This window comes from Mesoplodon bidens, assembly GCF_964165515.1.
Source record: "Mesoplodon bidens genome assembly, chromosome: 4".
Taxonomy (NCBI): Eukaryota; Metazoa; Chordata; class Mammalia; order Artiodactyla; family Ziphiidae; genus Mesoplodon; species Mesoplodon bidens.
The window spans coordinates 61,022,345-61,041,340 of NC_138160.1; the positions used below are offsets into that span (position 1 = coordinate 61,022,345).

Genomic DNA, 18,996 nt, shown 5'->3' on the forward strand with positions numbered 1-18,996 from the left:
GCCCTAACCTGTTGTTTTTGACTGAACATTTAACCTTTACTTGATTTTATCCATTACATTTTTAACGCATATATAGTAAAGTACTCTTATAAATATTATTTAGTTAATTGAAATGTTTATGATTTTGGCTGGGCCATTTTCTCGACTCTGTCACTTATTACCTGGAAGGTAGATGGTGGTGTGTTAGTAAGGGTCTAACTACCAACTCTCTGGGAGAAAAAGTTCTGATTTGTAGTGTTTTCCAATTTCCTTTGTGTAGTGCTTCCACTGTGACTGATTTCAAGCTACAATGTGATGTCACTGAACACAGAGTTGAGAAGAGTTACACACAGTCGGTTCTTTAACACTTTTTTTCTTTTTTTTTTTTTTAATTTATGGCTGTGTTGGGTCTTCGTTTCTGTGCGAGGGCTTTCTCTAGTTGAGGCAAGTGGGGGCCACTCCTCATCGCGGTGCGCGGGCCTCTCACTGTCGCGGCCTCTCTTGTTGCGGAGCACGGGCTCCAGACGCGCAGGCTCAGTAATTGTGGCTCACGGGGCCAGCTGCTCCGTGGCATGTGGGATCCTCCCAGACCAGGGCTCGAACCCGTGGGTCCTGCATTGGCAGGCGGACTCTCAACCACTGCGCCACCAGGGAAGCCCCACACAGTCGGTTCTTATTAGCCTGTACAAGCTGGCTCCTTCACACCACTGAAGGAAGGTTTTATAATCTCTGTTTTACAGGTTGGGATATTAAAATTCAGAATTGTTATAGGGTTACACAATTAGTAAGCTGTGGGCTAGTCAGTGAACATTTTAAGCCCCTAGATATTCTGATGTAATTGGCTTGGACCAGGAGTTTTTTATGGTGCTTTTTAATTGTCTTAGAAACTTCCTTAAAATTAAATTTTTAAAAATATTTATTTATTTATTTATTTATGGCTGCGTTGGGTCTTAGTTGTGGCGTACAGGCTTCTCTCTAGTTGTGGCATGTGGGCATCTCTCTAGTTATGGCACGCAAGCTCCAGAGTGCGTGGGCTTGGTAGTTGCGGCACAGCATGTGGGATCTTAGGTCCCCAACCAGGGATTGAACCCGCATCCCCTGCATTGGAAGGCGGATTCTTAACCACTGGACCACCAGGGAAGTCCCTTAATTTTCCTTATAGATATGGTAGAAAAGGGGCAAGATACTCAACTTCAGGGACAGACTACAATCCATGTGTCATATTTCCGGGCACAGTAAGGTCTTGACTTGCTATTTCAGGGACATACCAAAGAGCGATAAGGACCTGGAAATAGAACCCCCCTCCCTTTGGATTAATACACTGGGGCAAGGAGCTGTGGCCAAGCTGTGTACGAACCAGGAGAAGGAGCTGAGAGGAGTCCGGCCTAACCAGTGGAATGTGTTAGCTAAAGCATGTGGCCAGTGGGCAATTTGGACCTCTACTTCAGCTGTACACTCTCATACTGACACCCTGGACACATGCAGTGACTGGAAGCTTGGGCTTTGAATTCAGGCTGCCTAGGACAATTCTATCATTTATTATCTTTAAGGCATGAGCAAGTGGTTTAACTTTTCTAAGCCTCAGTTTCCTCATCTGTAAGATGGGGGTAATAATGTCTACTCCATCAGGTTGTTAGTTTTATAAAAACCCTAGGGTGCTCCAACATTTGGAGATCAAGCAGAGGAGGAAGAACCAGTGAAAGAGATGGAAAGCAACAAGTGGTCTAACAGAAGCCTGGAGGAAAATGTGTTATAAGGAGAGTGTGGTCCTTTGTGTCCTATCTGCCAAAAGTTCAGTGCACATGACAGAGAAGTGATGACTGGATTTTAGCAAGATGGAGTGACCCTGATAACAGCAGTTTTGGTGGAGCAATAGGCATGATGTCTGATTAGCATAGGTTGAGATGAGATGGTGAGGTGAGTACATGGAGACATCATTATAGAACATCATTATAGAACACTTCTAAGAAGTTTGAGGGTAATGGGAGATTGAGAAGTGGAATGGCAGTTGGAAAGGAATGTGAAGTTAAGGGATTTTTTTTTTTTACACTAGAGGTATTATAGCATCTCTGTATATGTTGAAGGGAACAGCCCACTGGAGAGACATTAAATGATGCAGAGGAGAAAGAGGATAATTTCCAGGAGATAGATGAAATAATTGAAAAGATGAGAAGGGATGGGATCTAGATCCCAAGTGGAGAGGTTGGCCTTGGGTAGGCACAGGGATGCTTCATTGATTGTAACAGAAGTAAAAACAGAGAGTGTGGGTATAAATGTATGTAGGTAGATTGTTTGACTTTTAGCTGTCCAGGTATAGAAATGGAGCAGATGGCAGTTGGCTTTAATCTCAGAATTTGGATTCTGCCAACTAGTCGGATGAAGGAAGCGAGTGGTGAGGGAGGTAAATGTGTTTGCACGGAAGTGGTTCGAAGATGGACCATAGGATCTAAACTGGCTGAGGAGGGAAGCAAAGGCCTAAGGGATGGATAATATAAAAAGACGGTGAGAAGGGTAGAATGGAGGACTTGATGAGGTCGCAAAATTTCCGGACTGGGAAAACTAGAGCAGGTGAGCTGAATGGATGAGGCCGTGGTCAGAGAATGGGATTCTTGAAGATGTCAGAGGTAGTGTAGTTATTGTTGCAGGAAAGAGAGTAGGGCACGGGAGGATGTTCACATCCCAGGTCACATCCGAGTCCCTGTGACGGCTGCCAAGTGTGGGTTCTTGGCTTTGCTCAGGAAAGAATTCAAGAGCGAGCCATAGTAAAGTGAAAGAAGGTTTATTCAGGGAGATGCACACTCCATAGACAGAGTGTGGGGCATCTTGGAAGGCAAGAGGCACCAGGGTATGGGCTTGTCCGTTTTTATAGGGATGGGTAATTTCATAGGTTCATGAGTGGGAGGAGTATTCCAGCTATTTTGGGGAAGGGGTGGGGATTTCCAGGAATTGGGCCACCACCCACTTCTTGACCTTTATGGTCGGTCTTGGAACTGTCACGGCACCTGTGGGTGTCTCATTTAGAGGTGCTGATGTGTTACAATGAGCTGAGCATATACTGAGGCTCAAGGTCTAGTGGAAGTCAACTCATTTGCTATCTTGGACCTATTTGGTTCTAACCAGTTTATGTCGTGTCCTCAGCCTATGTCGTTCTTTTAGAGATTGTGCCCGGCCCCCTTCCTGTCTCATTATGATGTAGTGATGATAGTCATGTCAAGAGTATGACTCTGAAATTAGGTGGCTGAGGTCAGGTGGAGGAAAAGATTATTGGAGGTGAGGGGGTTAGGGAACTGAGAGACCAAGGTGTTGGATTAATCATCTACCTGTATGTTGAAGTTACTTAGAGTGGTAGCAAGAGTAGCAGTATTGGGTTGGCCAAAAAGTTCATTCGGATTTTTCCGTAAGATGGCACGGAAAAACCCAAATGAACTTTTTTTGCCAACCCAATAGGAAGAGCCAAGCGATAGAATGAATGTGTATGTCTCCCAGGAAGATACTCCCTGGTGTTTGACTGGACTTGGAAGCATGCCGAAAAGTCCTTGGCAGATGCTAGGAAAACTACTCAACAACACATCTATAGGGACTTCCCTGGTGGCACAGTGGTTAAGAATCTGCCTGCCAATGGAGGGAACACGGGTTCAAGCCCTGGTCCAGGAAGATCCCACATGCTGCAGAGCAACTAAGTCTGTGCACCACAGCTACTGAGCCTACGCTCTAGAGCCAGCGAGCCACAACTACTGAGCCTGCGAGCCACAACTACTGAAGCCTGCATGCCTAGAGCCTGTGCTCTGCAACAAGAGAAGACACTGCAATGAGAAGCCTGCACACCACAATGAAGAGTAGCCCCCGCTCGCCACAGCTAGAGAAAAGCCCGCATGCAGCAACGAAGATCCAACGCAGCCAAAAAAGAAAAAAAAAAAATCTATAAAACCTCTCTTAGGTCCTTTCTTTTTGGAGATGGTCGATTGCTGATTTCAGATCATCCCAATTCTGACTTCATTCCCCAATGTTGTGATTGTCCTCTGAAAGCTTTCCAGCTCCTTTACATTACAAAATAACAACAACAAACCAACAACAAACAAACAAACAACTCAGTAAATCCTGGAATCTTCTCTAGGCTATTTAATAAAACCTGCCATCTGAATATGTATTTGTGTGTGACATATAATGTTCATAGTGTATAGTAATGTGGTTTTTTTTTTGGTTTTTTTTTGTTTTTTTTTTGTTTTTGCAGTATGCGGACCTCCCACTGCTGTGGCCTCTCCCGCTGCGGAGCACAGGCTCCGGACGCGCAGGCCCAGCGGCCATGGCTCACGGGCCCAGTCGCTCCGCGGCACGCGGGATCCTCCCGGACCGGGGCACGAACCCGCGTCCCCTGCACCGGCAGGCGGACTCTCAACCACTGCGCCACCAGGGAAGCCCAGTGTATAGTAATGTTAATGTTTATAGTTAAAAGTGTGAATCCACTTTTATCTCCTTTCATATAAATGAGAATAAAACAGGTTCATCCCTTTGAGCCTTCGTTCGTGTAAATTTATATGATGTGCTGCATTTTAAGGTTCTGTTTCTGCAGGTCTGGCATCTGCACAGGGTCCTGCAGACAACAGTTTTATCTCTATAAGCTTGCATGGAGTATTTGGGCTCCTCCCTGTGTAATCTTGTACAAACGTCTTATAAACAACACCCCCTGAGAAGTCAATGGCCACCCTCTGACCTCCTAGAGCTAGATACTGCATTGCTGGCTTCAGGGTGGTCCTTTGGAATAATGTTTTGCTTGGGACCGGGAAGATTTTTAAGGCTGTGAAAATACTTGCAGCATGAGGAGAAAGTGGAATCTTGATAATACAGCTTTATGAAATATTGAAGCAAAGTTCCCACGTCCAGAATAGCAGAAAGCGAAAGGCTCAAGGCTGTTGTTTCAACTTTTTAGTTCCAAGGTTTGCCACACGAGGTTTGCTTTCTCTTCAGCCCTCTTAAATTCCCTGTCATGCTTGCTTGCTTGCTTGCTTGCTTTCAGTGCTGCCAAATGAGAGAAGCTTCCAGAATGCTGCTAAAAGCAATAATTTGGAGCTTATGGAGAAGCTGTTTGAAAAGAAGGTTAACATGAATGCTGTGAACAACGTGAGTAGAAATCACAGATGTGACAAGTGACAGTGGTGTGGGTTTACACAGTCCAACTGAAATAAAAATAAAAGTGATTCTGCTAAATGAGATGAGGGAGAGCTCTGTTGCTGGCAATTCCATAATGTTTAAGCTAAAGGTGGAATCGAGCAGTGGAAGAGGCTCTGGGTGTTTTAACTGATCTGTTCCAAGGGGAAGCGTCCAGGGTCTTTATGTGCAGCTGTACTAAGTCTGTGGGTGGACAGTGACGCCAGCTGTCAAGGTTATGGGCCTGGACTTGGTCCTGGATCATAGCCTGTGGATCACTTTGGCCTCAAACATTCTGGAAAGGCAGAACATCTTTTGCTACACGGTTCATCATTGTTTTCTCGCCAGTGATGTCCTTTATGGTTGGGGCCTTCCAAATTTAAAATCCCATGGGGAGTATGGGTTTGCATTTTATTGCTTTTGAAATATAGTTCATCTGCATGTTGGGCAGTGAGGCCTCTTCTGAAACCTGGCTCTCACTTGTTCTTCAAGTGCCTGGGTTTAAGGGAGAGGTCCCACTGCCAGACATATGGATTTCCTACTGCTTGCTTCTGTGGGGATTTCCTGACAGCCCCACCAGGCAGGGTTTATCAAAGTGAACAGACTGGGGGCTGTGTCAGTTGTTTAGGACAATTTGTGGGGATGGCAGAGGTGGATGTAATGCTAAATGAAGCATAAACTTTAAGACACCTGCTTGCACAGACTCCTTCCAAGGCACTGGGAGGACTCTAGCAGTGTGTTCCATTGTTATATGATTTTGTAAAATCTGAAAAAGTAAGCAATTTTAACTGTAATCCATTAAGCTTTCTGACTTTGGCTTTAAAGAGGGCTCCCAAAGAGTGTAAACTTGACGTTCCACAAAACCTGGATCTATCCCAGGCAATGAGTTCATAGAAACTGAGTTCATGCATCATGTGCAGTGGAAGGGTGTTTAACAGTTGTGCATGTGTGTGTGTGAGGGGATCTGTGTTTATGTGTATGTGGGAGTTTATGTGTCTGTGTATACTGTGTGTGTGTACATGTGTATGTCTGATGTGTTACCTGTGTATACCATATTCATTGTCCACAGACATCCTAGAAAGAGTAGAAAAATAGCAAATTTTTACAGCATAACAATTTTAGGAACAAAAAGAAAAGGGAATCAAGGGAGGAAGGGAGCAAAAATTAAAGAAATAAGCAAGGATTTTTGAAGGTAATATCTAGATTAACTGTTGAATAAGTAAAGCAATAATCATTTTTCCAAACATCAGGAAATAGATTCTCCAGTGTACTTTTATAACCATTTGAAAATTTTTTCCATATAACTTTCTGATATTTTCAACCATATTTTTATATTAAAGTACTTAGAGAGATAGTACACTTAAACTTATAGTCAGTGTGGCAAGTTATTGTAAACTCCTGATGAATTATATTATGCTTTGTAATGACATCTCTTTTAGCCCTGTTTACAGCAAATTGTTGACATGGTTACTGGTAGAGTTCCTTAAAATCTGTGATGACAGAAATGAAAAAACATGGAAGTGGTTTTATTGAATTATCTTGGATGGTATTTTGATTTGCATCCTTATTCATGAATAAAGTTAAAGGAGAGTTTATAAGCCCAAATTTGACATACTAGGACATAGCTCTAGACTGCAGACAATAGCAAGGGTAACTCAAATTTAGTTTATCACCGATTTAGCTACCAAGGAAATCAGATTAAACAGTTCTCAATTTTTGCAATAAATTATTTATGAGAAACAAAGGATAGTAAATTCTTTGGAAGCAAGATCAGTATCTAGAATGTGGGAAATACGACATGTGTTTTCGTTACAAGCAAGACATCCATTGTCTGAAGCACGTCAGACTGTCTCTAGACATCCTGGGAGCACCAAGTTGGCTTTTCTTTGAAGCAAAAGATATTTATAGCTTTCTTTCTCTCTGTGTGTCTTTTCTTCCTCCCTCCTTCCTCCTTTCCTCCCCTCCCCTCCCCTCCTCCCTCCCTCTCCCTCTCTCCCTTCCTTCCTTCCTTCCTTCCTTCCTTCCTTCTCTTTCTTGATTTGTTTGCTTCAGTAAAATTTACAGTCCAAAAATTACAGAGGAAAGAACCATATATGGATTGAACTTCTAGGAAGATTTTTTGTTATGCATTATCAACATGTCCTACTATTATTAATGGTTGCATAAAGGAGAAATACAGCTTTTACTCTCTAGTTGAAATCCATTTTACTGTTACAATCAGTCATAGGTTATGCAATGGATTTCAGCTTGAGGCATATCCTCCGGTTGATTGCTAAATTCTCTGTTATCTAACAGTAGAGAAATGCAAGATTATGCTGGATACAGTTCTCACTACTTTCAAAGGCAAGGCAAATAGTAGATAAATAATCAAAACACAAGCACCTGATAGAAAATTATGGCCATTCAAGAACCAGGAATCTTAAGAAGGCTAAATAACAATCAGATGACTGAAAACACAAATTGTGTTTCCTCAGATGAACCGCACAGCCCTGCCTTTTGCAGTGGGGACAGGTCATTTGTCTGCGGTGGATTTCTTGCTGAATCACAAGGCCGGGGGCCTGTTGCTGGTGAGGTAACCTCATCTTCGTTGGGGAGAATGGATCAGAGCATAACCAACGTAAGGGGAAAATCTGACCGCTTGGGTTATCTTTTCTCCACCTACATACAAAATATTTCCATTGGCAGTGTTCATTTTGGAAAAATCTCTTTAGAGAATACGCATATTATGTGCTCTATGTATTTGGTAGTCACCAATTGTTTACCCATTACCTATAGGATTTATGCTTTTACTTATTTTCCCATATTGACCTTATGGCCAGTAGCATGCATTTGTAAGAATAAAATGGTTGCCTAGAGTGTAACTGGGGGCATAGAAGACAGAAGCTAACTGGACTCAGGGACATTAAATCTGGACTTTTCCCTGTGAACTCTGATAAATAAATAAGGCGTATTAAACACATACTGTGTACCAGGCACCAATCTCAGGACTTTGATATTTAGTGCCCCCAGCCTTGTGAGAAAAGTATTGCTATAATGTCCAATTTACAGATGAGGGGCCTGAGACAAAGAGAGGTTAAGTATCTTGCCCCAAAAATTATATCTAAGAAGGAGTGGAGGCAGGATTTGAACCTGGCTTATCTGATTCCAGAGACCATGGCCTTAGCCACATATCACCTTGATGATTTATCTGCCTAGATATCAAAATCCACCCTAAAGATTTTCCAAGTACTTTTCCCAACTTCGTTTAATACTTTACCATGGAACAAGGAAACCAGTTAGGCTGGAGAGACCCAACATCACGTTTATCATCTCCAGTTGCAAAAGTAGGTGATAACCTTGGCTTTTAGTTAATCCAATGGACGATAGTTCTTGATTCTTAGTTAATCCAATGGGCCATGTTTTTTACAGTTAAACTATTCAAAAAATTTTTAAAGAGCGATTCTATTTTTTCTCTGGACTGACTCTTTGGAGGGTAAGACTCAGCATTGCTTTACCTTCCTGTCTCACAGGGCAAGGTTTAGTATGTGTAGTAAATGTTTGGAAGGTGAATAAATGAAATCAGTTCAAACCAATTGGTCATCTTATTGTTTATCTTATTGGTTTTGTCGGCACTCCTAGACATGGCCTAGACTTCATAATGATGAGATTTTCTCTTTGTATCACCAGAGGGACACATCCCTCTCTGTCTAATTTATTGCTCTGGTATTGGTAGGCAAGTGGATTGATAAACAACAGAATCAGAATGAAGAAAAACCCCTTTTTAAAAATTGGCACTGCAGGGCTTCTCTGGTGGCTCAGTGGTTAAGAATCTGCCTGCCCGTGCAAGGGACACACGTTCGATCCCTGGGCCGGGAAGATCCCACATGCTGTGGAGCAACTAAGCCATGCGCCACAACTACTGAGCCTGAGTTCTAGAGCCCGCAAGCCACAACTACTGAGCCCACATGCCACAACTACTGAAGCCTGTGTGCCTAGAGCCCGTGCTCCGCAACAAGAGAAGCCACGACAATGAGAAGCCCGCACACTGCAATGAAGAGTAGCCCCCGCTCACCGCAACTAGAGAAAGCCCGCACACAGCAATGAAGACCCAACACAGCGAAAAATAAATATAAATAAATAAATAAATAAATTTTTTTAAAAATTAAAAAAAAATTGGCACTGCAAGCACTCCAACTTAATGAGTGTAATAAGTTGTATTACAGTTATAATACTTAAGGAACATGTTTAGGTCTGAAAATTATCATTTGATTATTTTTTAATGTTATTTAGCCTGCAAAAGATGTTTTGGAAATAGACCTGATTGCCAAGAGTCTATTTTTATTTTAACATTGAAACCCAGGTACAATAACTTTTTATTTTACTTTAATTTTTAAATTAACATACTGTTCATTAACTTTCTTCTTAGCATACAGCTTTATGAATTTTAACACATGTATAAGTTCATGTAACCACTATCACAATCAAAATACAGAACAGTTGCATCATCCAGAAAAATCCCTTATGCTGCCTCTTTGTAGTCAAAACCTCTTTGTAGCCAAACCCTCCCCTACCCTGGAAACCACTGATCCTTTCTCCATCTCTATAATTTTGCCTTTTTGAGAGTGCCATATAAATGATACCGTATAATATATAACCTTTTGACACTGGCTTTTTTCACTCAGCAAAATTTCTCTGAGGTTCATGTGTTGCATGTATCAATAATTCCTCCTTTTTTATTGCTGAATAGTATTCCAGTGTATAGATATACCACAGTTTATTATATCCATTCACCAGTTGAAGGACATTAGAGTTGCTTCCAGTTTTTGACTATAACAAGTAAAGCTGCTGTAAACCTTCGTGTACAGGTATTTGTGTAAGCATAAGTTTTCATTTCTTTAGTGTAAATACCTAGAGAAGTGAGATTACTGGGGCATATAGTGAGCTATATACAAGAAGCCACTAGACTTTCTTAGAGGGGCTGTACCATTTTCATTCCCACCAGCAATGTACTAGGTTTCCATTTGTTCCACATCCTCATCAGCACTTGCTATTGTTATTTTTCTCCCTTAATTTTAGACATTCTAATAGGTTTGTATTGGCATCTCATTGTGGTTTCATTTGCATTTCTTTAATAGCTAATTATTATTAAAGCATATTTTCTTGTGTTATTTACCATTTGTATATCTTCTTTGGTGATATGTCTGTTCAAATCTTTTGAACATTAAAAAAATTGATTATGTTGGTTTTTTAAAATTAATTTTATTTGATCTTTGCAAGAACCCTGTGAGCTTGGTACTATTTTTAAAAAAATATTTGTTTCTTTATTTATTTTTGGCTGTGGTGGGTCTTAGTTGCGGTGCGCAGGCTCTTCGTTGCAGCGTGCAAGCTTCCTTCTAGTTGTGGCACATGGGCTTCAGAGTGTGAGGGCTCTCTAGTTGTGGCACATGGGTTCCAGAGCATGTGAGCTCTGTAGTTGCAGCACGCAGACTCCCTAGTTGTGGCACGCAGGCTCAGTAGTTGCAGCGTGCAGGCTTAGTTGCCCCATGGCATGTGGGATCTTAGTTCCCCCACCAAGGGTTGAATCCGTGTCCCCTGCTTTGGAAGGCAGATTCTTAACCACTAGACCACCAGGGAAGTCCCTGTTTTAATTGTAGAGTTTTGAGAGTTCATTATACATTCTGGATCCAAGTCCTTTGTTAGATATGTGATTTGCAAATATTTTTTCACACTCTGCAGCTTATCTTTTTAGTGTTTTTCATAGAGCAGAAGTTTTTAATTTTGATGAAATTCAATTCATCAAATTTTATTTGTATTTTAAAAATGAATCTATAAAAAAAATGAATCTAGCTATTGGTATTATATCTAAGAATGATTTGCCTAACTTAAGGTTATGAAGATTTCTCATATTTTTCTTCTAAAACTTTTATAGCCTTGTGTTTTACATTTAGATTTATCATCCGTTTTGAGTTAATTTAAGTATAAAGTTATAAGGAATCTGGTATATGGATGACCGATTTCTTCAACACCATTTGACACCAATGTCACCAGTTTTTAACACTTTTGCAGTGCTATTTGGACCTGTGCGCTATCCATGAGCCAGTCTGAGACCTGGGCAGTGGTCTACGCCATAGTTCAGTTCCCCAAGCTTTTGTCACACTGTTTAGGGTCAGGAACATGTACAGGTCCGGGGGGAGGCCAGTAGTACATACACAACTTTATGGGGTTGCTTTCTTGAACTCCCACCTCTCCAAGATCATCTCCCCTACATTCTCCACCTACAGGGCCCTTCTCCACCTTTTCCTGGTCTTCTGACTAGAAAGTGAAGGGTGTAGTATCCCAGCTCTGCTGTGTACTTCCCACAGTTATGTCTCCCTCTGGGACTAAGAGAGGAAAAAAAACCCTTTTTCCCCCTTCCCCACCTGCACCCTCCTCTTCTGACCATAGTTCCTCGGGTCAGAGAGAAGGATTCCCTCTGTCACTGCTTGCCCAGTCACTGCTCCTACCCCTTCTACTGTGGGGTTGCAACTTTGGGAGTGAGGCTTGCCTGGGGCGGAACCAGAAGAGAAAACAAAACAAAACAAAACAAAATAAAATTAGGATTTCCCCCACCTTCTCTGCCCTGTAGGGGCCCCCTTCCACTTCTTAGACCAGAATGGGAAACTCCTCTTGGAGCTGTTTCTGTCCGGGCCAGTGATTTGTACTGCCTTGAGTCCCAGCTGGAAGGTATGGAAGAAAAAACAAAAAGATCAGGAAACCCTGATTGTTTGTATTTTGAGTTCTGGTTTTCTTCCCCAATCTACCTGCTGTCATTTACTTCTCAGAGTCCTCAAATAGCTGTTCCAAACGTCTGTCCAGAGATTTTAGTAGCATTTATTGGGAGAGACAGAGTGGAGTGTACTTATACCATCTTAAACAGGACCATAACCCTAAACCTTTGACATACTATGAAAGTGGAGAGAATTGTACAGTAAACACTGGTGTACCCATTGCCCAGGTTCAGTAGCATCTTTTCTTTTAAACAGCATGTCTGAGGATTGCCATGTGTCTAATGTATTAAACACACTACTCGTTTATGTCAGAGTGTAAGTCAGTTATGCCCAAAATGATGGAGAGAGGTTTTACCACTTTGTTCTCTCTGAGGCTTTTCTGAACATATATTTTTATTACCCTGTATTTGAAGCATGACTCTGGCTAGCATCAGCTTCTTGTAACTTTGCCTTGGGGGACTGAACTGCTGTCAGATGGGAAATAACATCATTCCTGATGTACCTCTGTACTCTGCCTTGAAAGATTCATTAAGTTAAGTATTTCTGTAACTAATCAATTATTCACAATGGCATTAGAGCATAGCTAATAAAATGCTTTTTATAATTCAAGCAGTGCCATGTTTGGCCAGATCTGGCAGCTTCTTTATCTGAGTGATGAGCCCTCAGTTTGACTTAGCAGTTCTGTCTTTTGAGTTCTAACACCTATTTGCAAAGAGCCAACAATGGCACCCCTTTACCATCAATATTTGTTCAGTACCTGTTGTGGGTGAGTATCAGTGCCAACTACTGGGGATTCAACTAGATATAAGTCCTTGCTACTCAAAGTAGGTCCTGGGACCAGAAGCACTGGCATCACCAGGGAGCTTGTGAGAAATGCAGGATCTTGGGCCCCACCCCAGACCTCCTGAATCAGAATCTGCGATTTAACAGTATCCCCAGGTGATTGTTTCAGGAAGCACTGACATAGATACAGTCCCTGCTTTGAGGAACCTACACTCTGTTGGGGAGCAAGGACTGAGACTGTAACAGGTAAGTTGCATGCTGAGGATCAATTGCATAGCCCAGAGGCTGAGGACTCCAGGTTCAAAGTGGGCAGCATCCACAAATCTGGGGAAGAGGCAGACGAGGTAAATGGAGGCTCTTACTCCAGATGTGAATAAAGGATCCCAGGTGGAGTGCAGGTGGTGCCCAGAGGATAATGCAAGCATCACTCTCAGAGCTGCTTACTCTGAGTGCAAGTGTTCCCCGGGGAAGTTATTGACCTTCTTGCCTGTCACCAGACTGGTAATGAGGACAGGTTGTCGGTGTCTGTGGGCATTTTACACTTTATAGAGCATCAGGTACTGACTATGAATGTAATCTATGACTCATGCTCATAAACTTCTCAGGCATGTCAGTTTCCTATCAGAAGACTTACTTTATTACATCTGTGAGGAGTGATTCTTTGCCTCTGAGGAACGATGGCTCCATTTGGAATTTATGGTTTCAGAGACTCAAGTTGTTTGCCTCTTGAATTCCTTGCTTTTGGATTTTATGATGGGTGTTTGAAATCCTTAAGTGTTGGCTGCTTTAAAATTAGGAATGACCTCTTAGGGAAAAATAGAGCTTCTATCAAAATATGATCTATCATCTATCCCAAATACTTCTGGCCTCTGTTTTGACCATATGTGAAACTAGATTTAGTGTTACTAGGTGTGAAACATTGACTTATAGGGAAGGCTAAATTAAGGGGTAAAATTTCTTGAGAATCCTCAACTAGTTATTGTACATCATTGTTCCTTGGGAAAAAGTGCAGAAATTGGTAAGCGTTTTCTTCACTCTAGACTTTAATAGACTGCCTCACTGTGTAGTGTGACAGCTGAAAGGTAAATATTATAGGGTATGTACATTTAGAGAAGGGTTTCTCCACAGTGGCACTATTGACCTGTTGGTCAGGTGATTTTTTGTTGTGGTGGAGGTTGGGGGGGTTATAGGATGTTTGCAGCATCTCTGGTCTCTACCCACTAAATGCCAACATCTCCCCTAGGTCACAACAACCAAAAGTGTCTCCAGAAATCTCCAAATGACCCCTGGGGGCAAAATTGCCCCCAGTGAAGAACCACAGATTTAGAGTTACATCTCCATAATCTGGGACTTGCTTTTTTACTTCTCCATACCCAAACTTTACTGAGAATAAGAGAAAACATTAATGCAATTTCTGGGGGCAGCCAGAGTAACTGCCAAAAGGCTTATACACTTTAAAATGGAAGTCCCCCACAGACCCTCATTCCTTGTTTATTTATTTATATGCTATACATTTAGCAAATTGGTCTCCAGGCTTACAAATACAGTTGATTACGAGAGGCAAATAAGATGTGCTGAGAAGGCTTACTTTTTAGAAGGCATGTGTACAGAGGTTATGGATGATTTTTTTTGAGGTCCAGTACCATATTTATGGTGATTAAATACCTAACCATTTAGCATGTACAATTGTACTATGGTTTTTGTTAGGGTCTGTCTTATCTTGTGCTGCTGTAACAAATATACCATAGGCTGGGTGGCTTCCACAACAAACGTTTATTTCTCACAGATCTGGAAACTGGAGAGTCCAAGATTAAGACGACATCACTGCCAGCATCTTGTGAGAGCTGCTTCTGGTTTTATCCACTCTCAGTGGAGAGTGGCAAGAGGAAGCAAGCTCTCTTGTGTCTGTTTATAAGGGCACTAATCCCATTCATGAGGGTTCCACCCTCCTGACCTAATTATCTCCCAAAGGCATGACTTTCAAATACCATCACATTGGGGATTAGGCTTCAACATATGAATTATCAAGGAACACAAAGACATTCAGTCCATAGCAGGGTCCTATCTTTTTAAAAAGGTGTCAATGACAGAGTTTTTGAGTGTTGAGGCCCTGCCCCATTTCCCCTATGGGTTTTGCTGTTGTTGTTGTTTGTTTTCATTTTAAAAGAGATTTATTTAAAAATTCTTTTCAGCTTTATTGAGGTATGGTTCAAATAAAACTGTGGTACATTTAAAGTGTACCTGGTGATGATTCAGTGTGTGTATACGTTGTGAAAGGATTCCTCTCATCTAGTTAATTAACACACACATCACCTCATTTCTTCTTTTGATGAGAACATTTAAATTCTACTCTCTTAGCAAATTTCAATTATATAAAAGTGTTATTAACTATAATCACCATGTGATACATTAGATCCTCAGACCTCATTCGTAGTTAATGGATGATTTTTTGACAAGGATAAAAGGAAACAGAAAAGCAGACACATGAACTTACAATTAAGGATCCTGAGGCTAAGAGTTAACTAAATTGACCAAGATTATAGCATTTGAAAGTGGTAGAGCCAGAGTTTGAGGTCAGTTTCGTTTGAGTCTACAGATCATGCTCATAATGTCTGCTCTATATACTTCTTTAAGTTGGGACCTAGGGCACAGGTCTCAATTTTCCTCAGGTTACAGCCCTCCAATCCCTCCTCCCTGAGACAAGTGTTAACTGTTGGCTGTTTCCTTTCACACTTCTCTTCCTGTTCATTCAGTGTACAAGTCTAAGTACCCCCAGCATCACTGCAGGTCACTAGGTCTTGAGCGAAATCTCTCCTTCAGTCTCTTTTATGCATGTGTGATTTTACTGAGAGAGTGTATTTTAAATAATTTATGCATAAATAGAATTCTTTTTATAACTTCAGTCTTTTCTGTTTTTTCTTTTTTGTGTAATTTCCTCTTCTCCAGTAACTACATTTAACAATGTGGGATCTGTGTGTTTATTTCGGTACTTTTCCTCATGCTCATATGATCATATCCACATTGGTTATTTATTTATTTATTTATTTATTTATTTATGACTGTGTTGGCTCTTGTTGCTGCGAGCGGGCTTTCTCCAGTTGCAGCGAGTGGGGGCCACCCCTTGTTGCAGTGCACGGGCTTCTCATTGCAGTGGCTTCTCCCGTTGCTGAACACGGGCTCCAGGCTCGCAGGCTTCAGTAGTTTGGCTCACGGGCTTCAGTAGTTGTGGCTCACGGGCTCCAGGGCGCAGGCTCAGTAGTTGTGGCTCACGGGCCTAGGTGCTCCGTGGCATGTGGGATCTTCCCAGACGAGGGCCTGAACCCGTGTCCCCTGCATTGGCAGGCGGATTCCCAACCACTGCGCCACCAGAGAAGTCCCCATATCCACATTGTTATCTATCTATCCACTTACCCACTTATAATAGATATAGATACATACATATACACATATGAGTTTTTGTTCATAGCTTGTTTTATAAAAAATGGGATCGTATTATATTTTCTCTGCATCTTATTTTCCACATTTAACAACTACCTAATGGAAGTCTCTCCATGTCAATTGTTATAGCCCTAATTAATTATTTTTAATGCCTACATCATGTGGTATGACTGTTCCCTGATTTGTTCAGTGTTCCAATATTGATGGACATTTACCTTGCACTCAGCTTTAAGGGTTGCAATTAATAACCTTATTTATATAACATTAGATCCTAAAACTTATTTTCATGGGATAAAGTCCCAGGAGTGGGATTGCTGGTTGTATTAAAATTTTAATAGATATTGCCAGATTGCTTAAACTATAATGGTTTCATTTCTACTAATACCTTAAGAGAGCACATTTTTGGGTCAATTTTTCAATGGGTTTAATTGCCTTATTCTTTTGATTTGTAAGAGTACTTCATGTATTACAGAAAATAACCATTTATCTTTATTAAGATACATTTTTTAAAAATCCATCATTTGTTTATTGTCTTGTTTATCATCTGTTCCTTTTATAACTTTTGAATTAAAACACTATACATTATAGTCTAGATTTTCTTCTAATATATTTACTGTTTGTGCTTTTTTTGTATGTATGATATGATATAGGATTTAATTTTATCTTTTTCCAGATGAAGAACTACTTGTGCCTACACCACTTATGAAATATATTCATTGTCCCAATAGAATTGAAACATCACCTTTGCTGTATATTAAACTGTCATTTCTTAATTTTCAACAGTTAGGTATTAACCTAGCTTTTGTTGGCTGACACAGTGTGGTGGCTCACCCAAGTGACAGATTCCTTTCTTCTCTTTTCTGGAGGAAGCATGGCTTGACAGTAATTCACCTTGCATCCTGGTCTGGAAGCCTCGAGATCATGCTCATGCTGGTTAGAGCTGGAGCAGACCAGAGAGCCAAGAATCCGGTAGGTATGTGGATCACACCTGGACAGAAGCCCTATCCTCACAGTGTAGGAGGAGAAGATTGCAGTGTAATTGTCTCCCCTACCCTGGCTCTCTTTAGGATGGAGTGAATGCCCTCCACTTTGGGGCTCAGAGCAACAACATGTGCATTGTGGAGTACTCATTCAAGATCTGCACCTGTGGGACTTGGACCAGCCTGATGAGGTGTGTTTGCTGTTGGGCGGACAGGTCTCAAATACACCCCCACTAGATTCTGCTTTCTTCCTGCCCTTGCAGAAACTGCCAAAGCAGCCAGCACAGACAGACCTGACCCTGTAGCTGGATCCTCTCTCTGTCTGGCAGACCACAGAGCAGAAGGAAATTGTTGGTGCCGGTGGTGGCCCTAGCACCTGCATGTGGGGAGGGCAGGAGGTATTGAGGAAGCTGCCTCTACTCCCTCATCCTGGCCAGGGGTGGACAGTATCCACCCTGTTTGGGTGCCTGCATTTTACTTGATTATGCCTGGCCTCTTGGGAATGTATTTGACCCAAGGCTGTGCTATAATGAGCCATGGAATATAGTGCAATTTTACCATATCCATCTTTATTTTTTTCCTTTCATAAGAAGTGATATAGTAACAGTTACCACTTATGGAGTATGCGTTAGTGTGCTTGGCCCAGAGGAATGCTGTGTCCACACATTATTTCAGCGAGAGGTCTAGGGCCTGGCACGTATGGATGCTTAACAAATCATTGCTGGATGAACGAATTAAACTGTTAATCCCTACAGTAATCCTATAAAGAAAAAATAGTTTACTTATTTTCAAAGGAAGTCTTATATTTACTGATATTTGAGGAAGTCGAGGCCCAGAGAGGCCAGGTACCTGGTCTGAGGGCTCCAAACTGAGAAGTGACAGAGCCAGGGTTTGAATTCCGGTCTGGTTGACTCTAGTCACCATGTTGCACCGTCTCCCTTCTCAGAGGACAGTGGGCATTGCCCATGTGCTAGGGATTGTCTTTTCCCTGGAATATCTCCGTCTAGGCTTTTTTCATAGGATAATATCCTCTGTGGGATTGGCATTTGGATTTTGAATGGAACCTCCTTTTCACTGTGCCTCTAGAACTTTACTCTCCATTAAAGTCTCTCTAGAAGTTAATCAGTAATATTTGCTTTGTTTCACCTCTTTTAAAAAACCTTCACATTTTTTTCTGACCTCAATCTTAAAAATAATAACAACAAAAGCCATTTCTTCAAGTGAAGTCTATAAATTTATTTTACTTCTTCTGAATATGACTGAGCAACTAAACCTTTACAGCTTGGAGGCAGACAGACTTGGGCTGAGGCCTGGGCATATATTAACTATGTGGCTTTAGCAAGTTCTCCAACTGCTGAAATCCTCAGTATCTCCCTCTGTGCAATGGGAATAATAAAACCTACTTCATGGTAGCACCAAGGCATGATGGGGTGGGGGGTGGATGTCTTGACCTCCATGTCATTTTTTATTAGCAATACCTCCATTCTTTGATAGAAATGATTTTGATGCTTCCTCAATCTTATATACAAATACCTATGTCAGTGAGCAAAATGGCAAGCCATTCTACCACCCCTTTCCAATCAGACGCCACCCCTAAGCCATTCCTATGTAGTAGTATATCAGAGTAGCCACTGTTGGAATGCTTAAATGAGTTAATGACTATAAAGCACTTAGCGGAGAACCTGGTAGTTGGTAAGTGCTCACTAAATGTTAGTTATTATAACAATTATTATAGGGTAAAATGCTATCTAATTTCCTCAAACTGATAACCATAATCAAACAGCATTTAATGTCAGGATGAGGAAGTCAGACATTCCAGCTTGATCCAGGCTAACTAGGAGTGTGGCCTATGAGTGAATTCCATTCAATTCAATTCAGCAGATATATGTTCAGGACTTGATTTTTTGTTTGTTTGTTTGTTTGTT

The 18,996-nt window shown here is 41.4% G+C and overlaps 1 protein-coding gene across 1 annotated transcript in view; it reads left to right on the forward strand.

Annotated features, from left to right (window-relative positions):
* The window catches only part of ANKDD1B (ankyrin repeat and death domain containing 1B), a gene marked incomplete at both ends in the record, with an annotated part of 52,514 nt that overhangs the window by 3,696 nt on the left and 29,822 nt on the right, over positions 1-18,996 (forward strand). Inside the window, 5 exon segments of the mRNA XM_081232597.1 lie at positions 4,994-5,097; positions 7,599-7,696; positions 16,958-17,060; positions 17,159-17,216; positions 17,219-17,262. Coding sequence (XP_081088723.1) covers positions 4,994-5,097; positions 7,599-7,696; positions 16,958-17,060; positions 17,159-17,216; positions 17,219-17,262 — 407 coding nt within the window.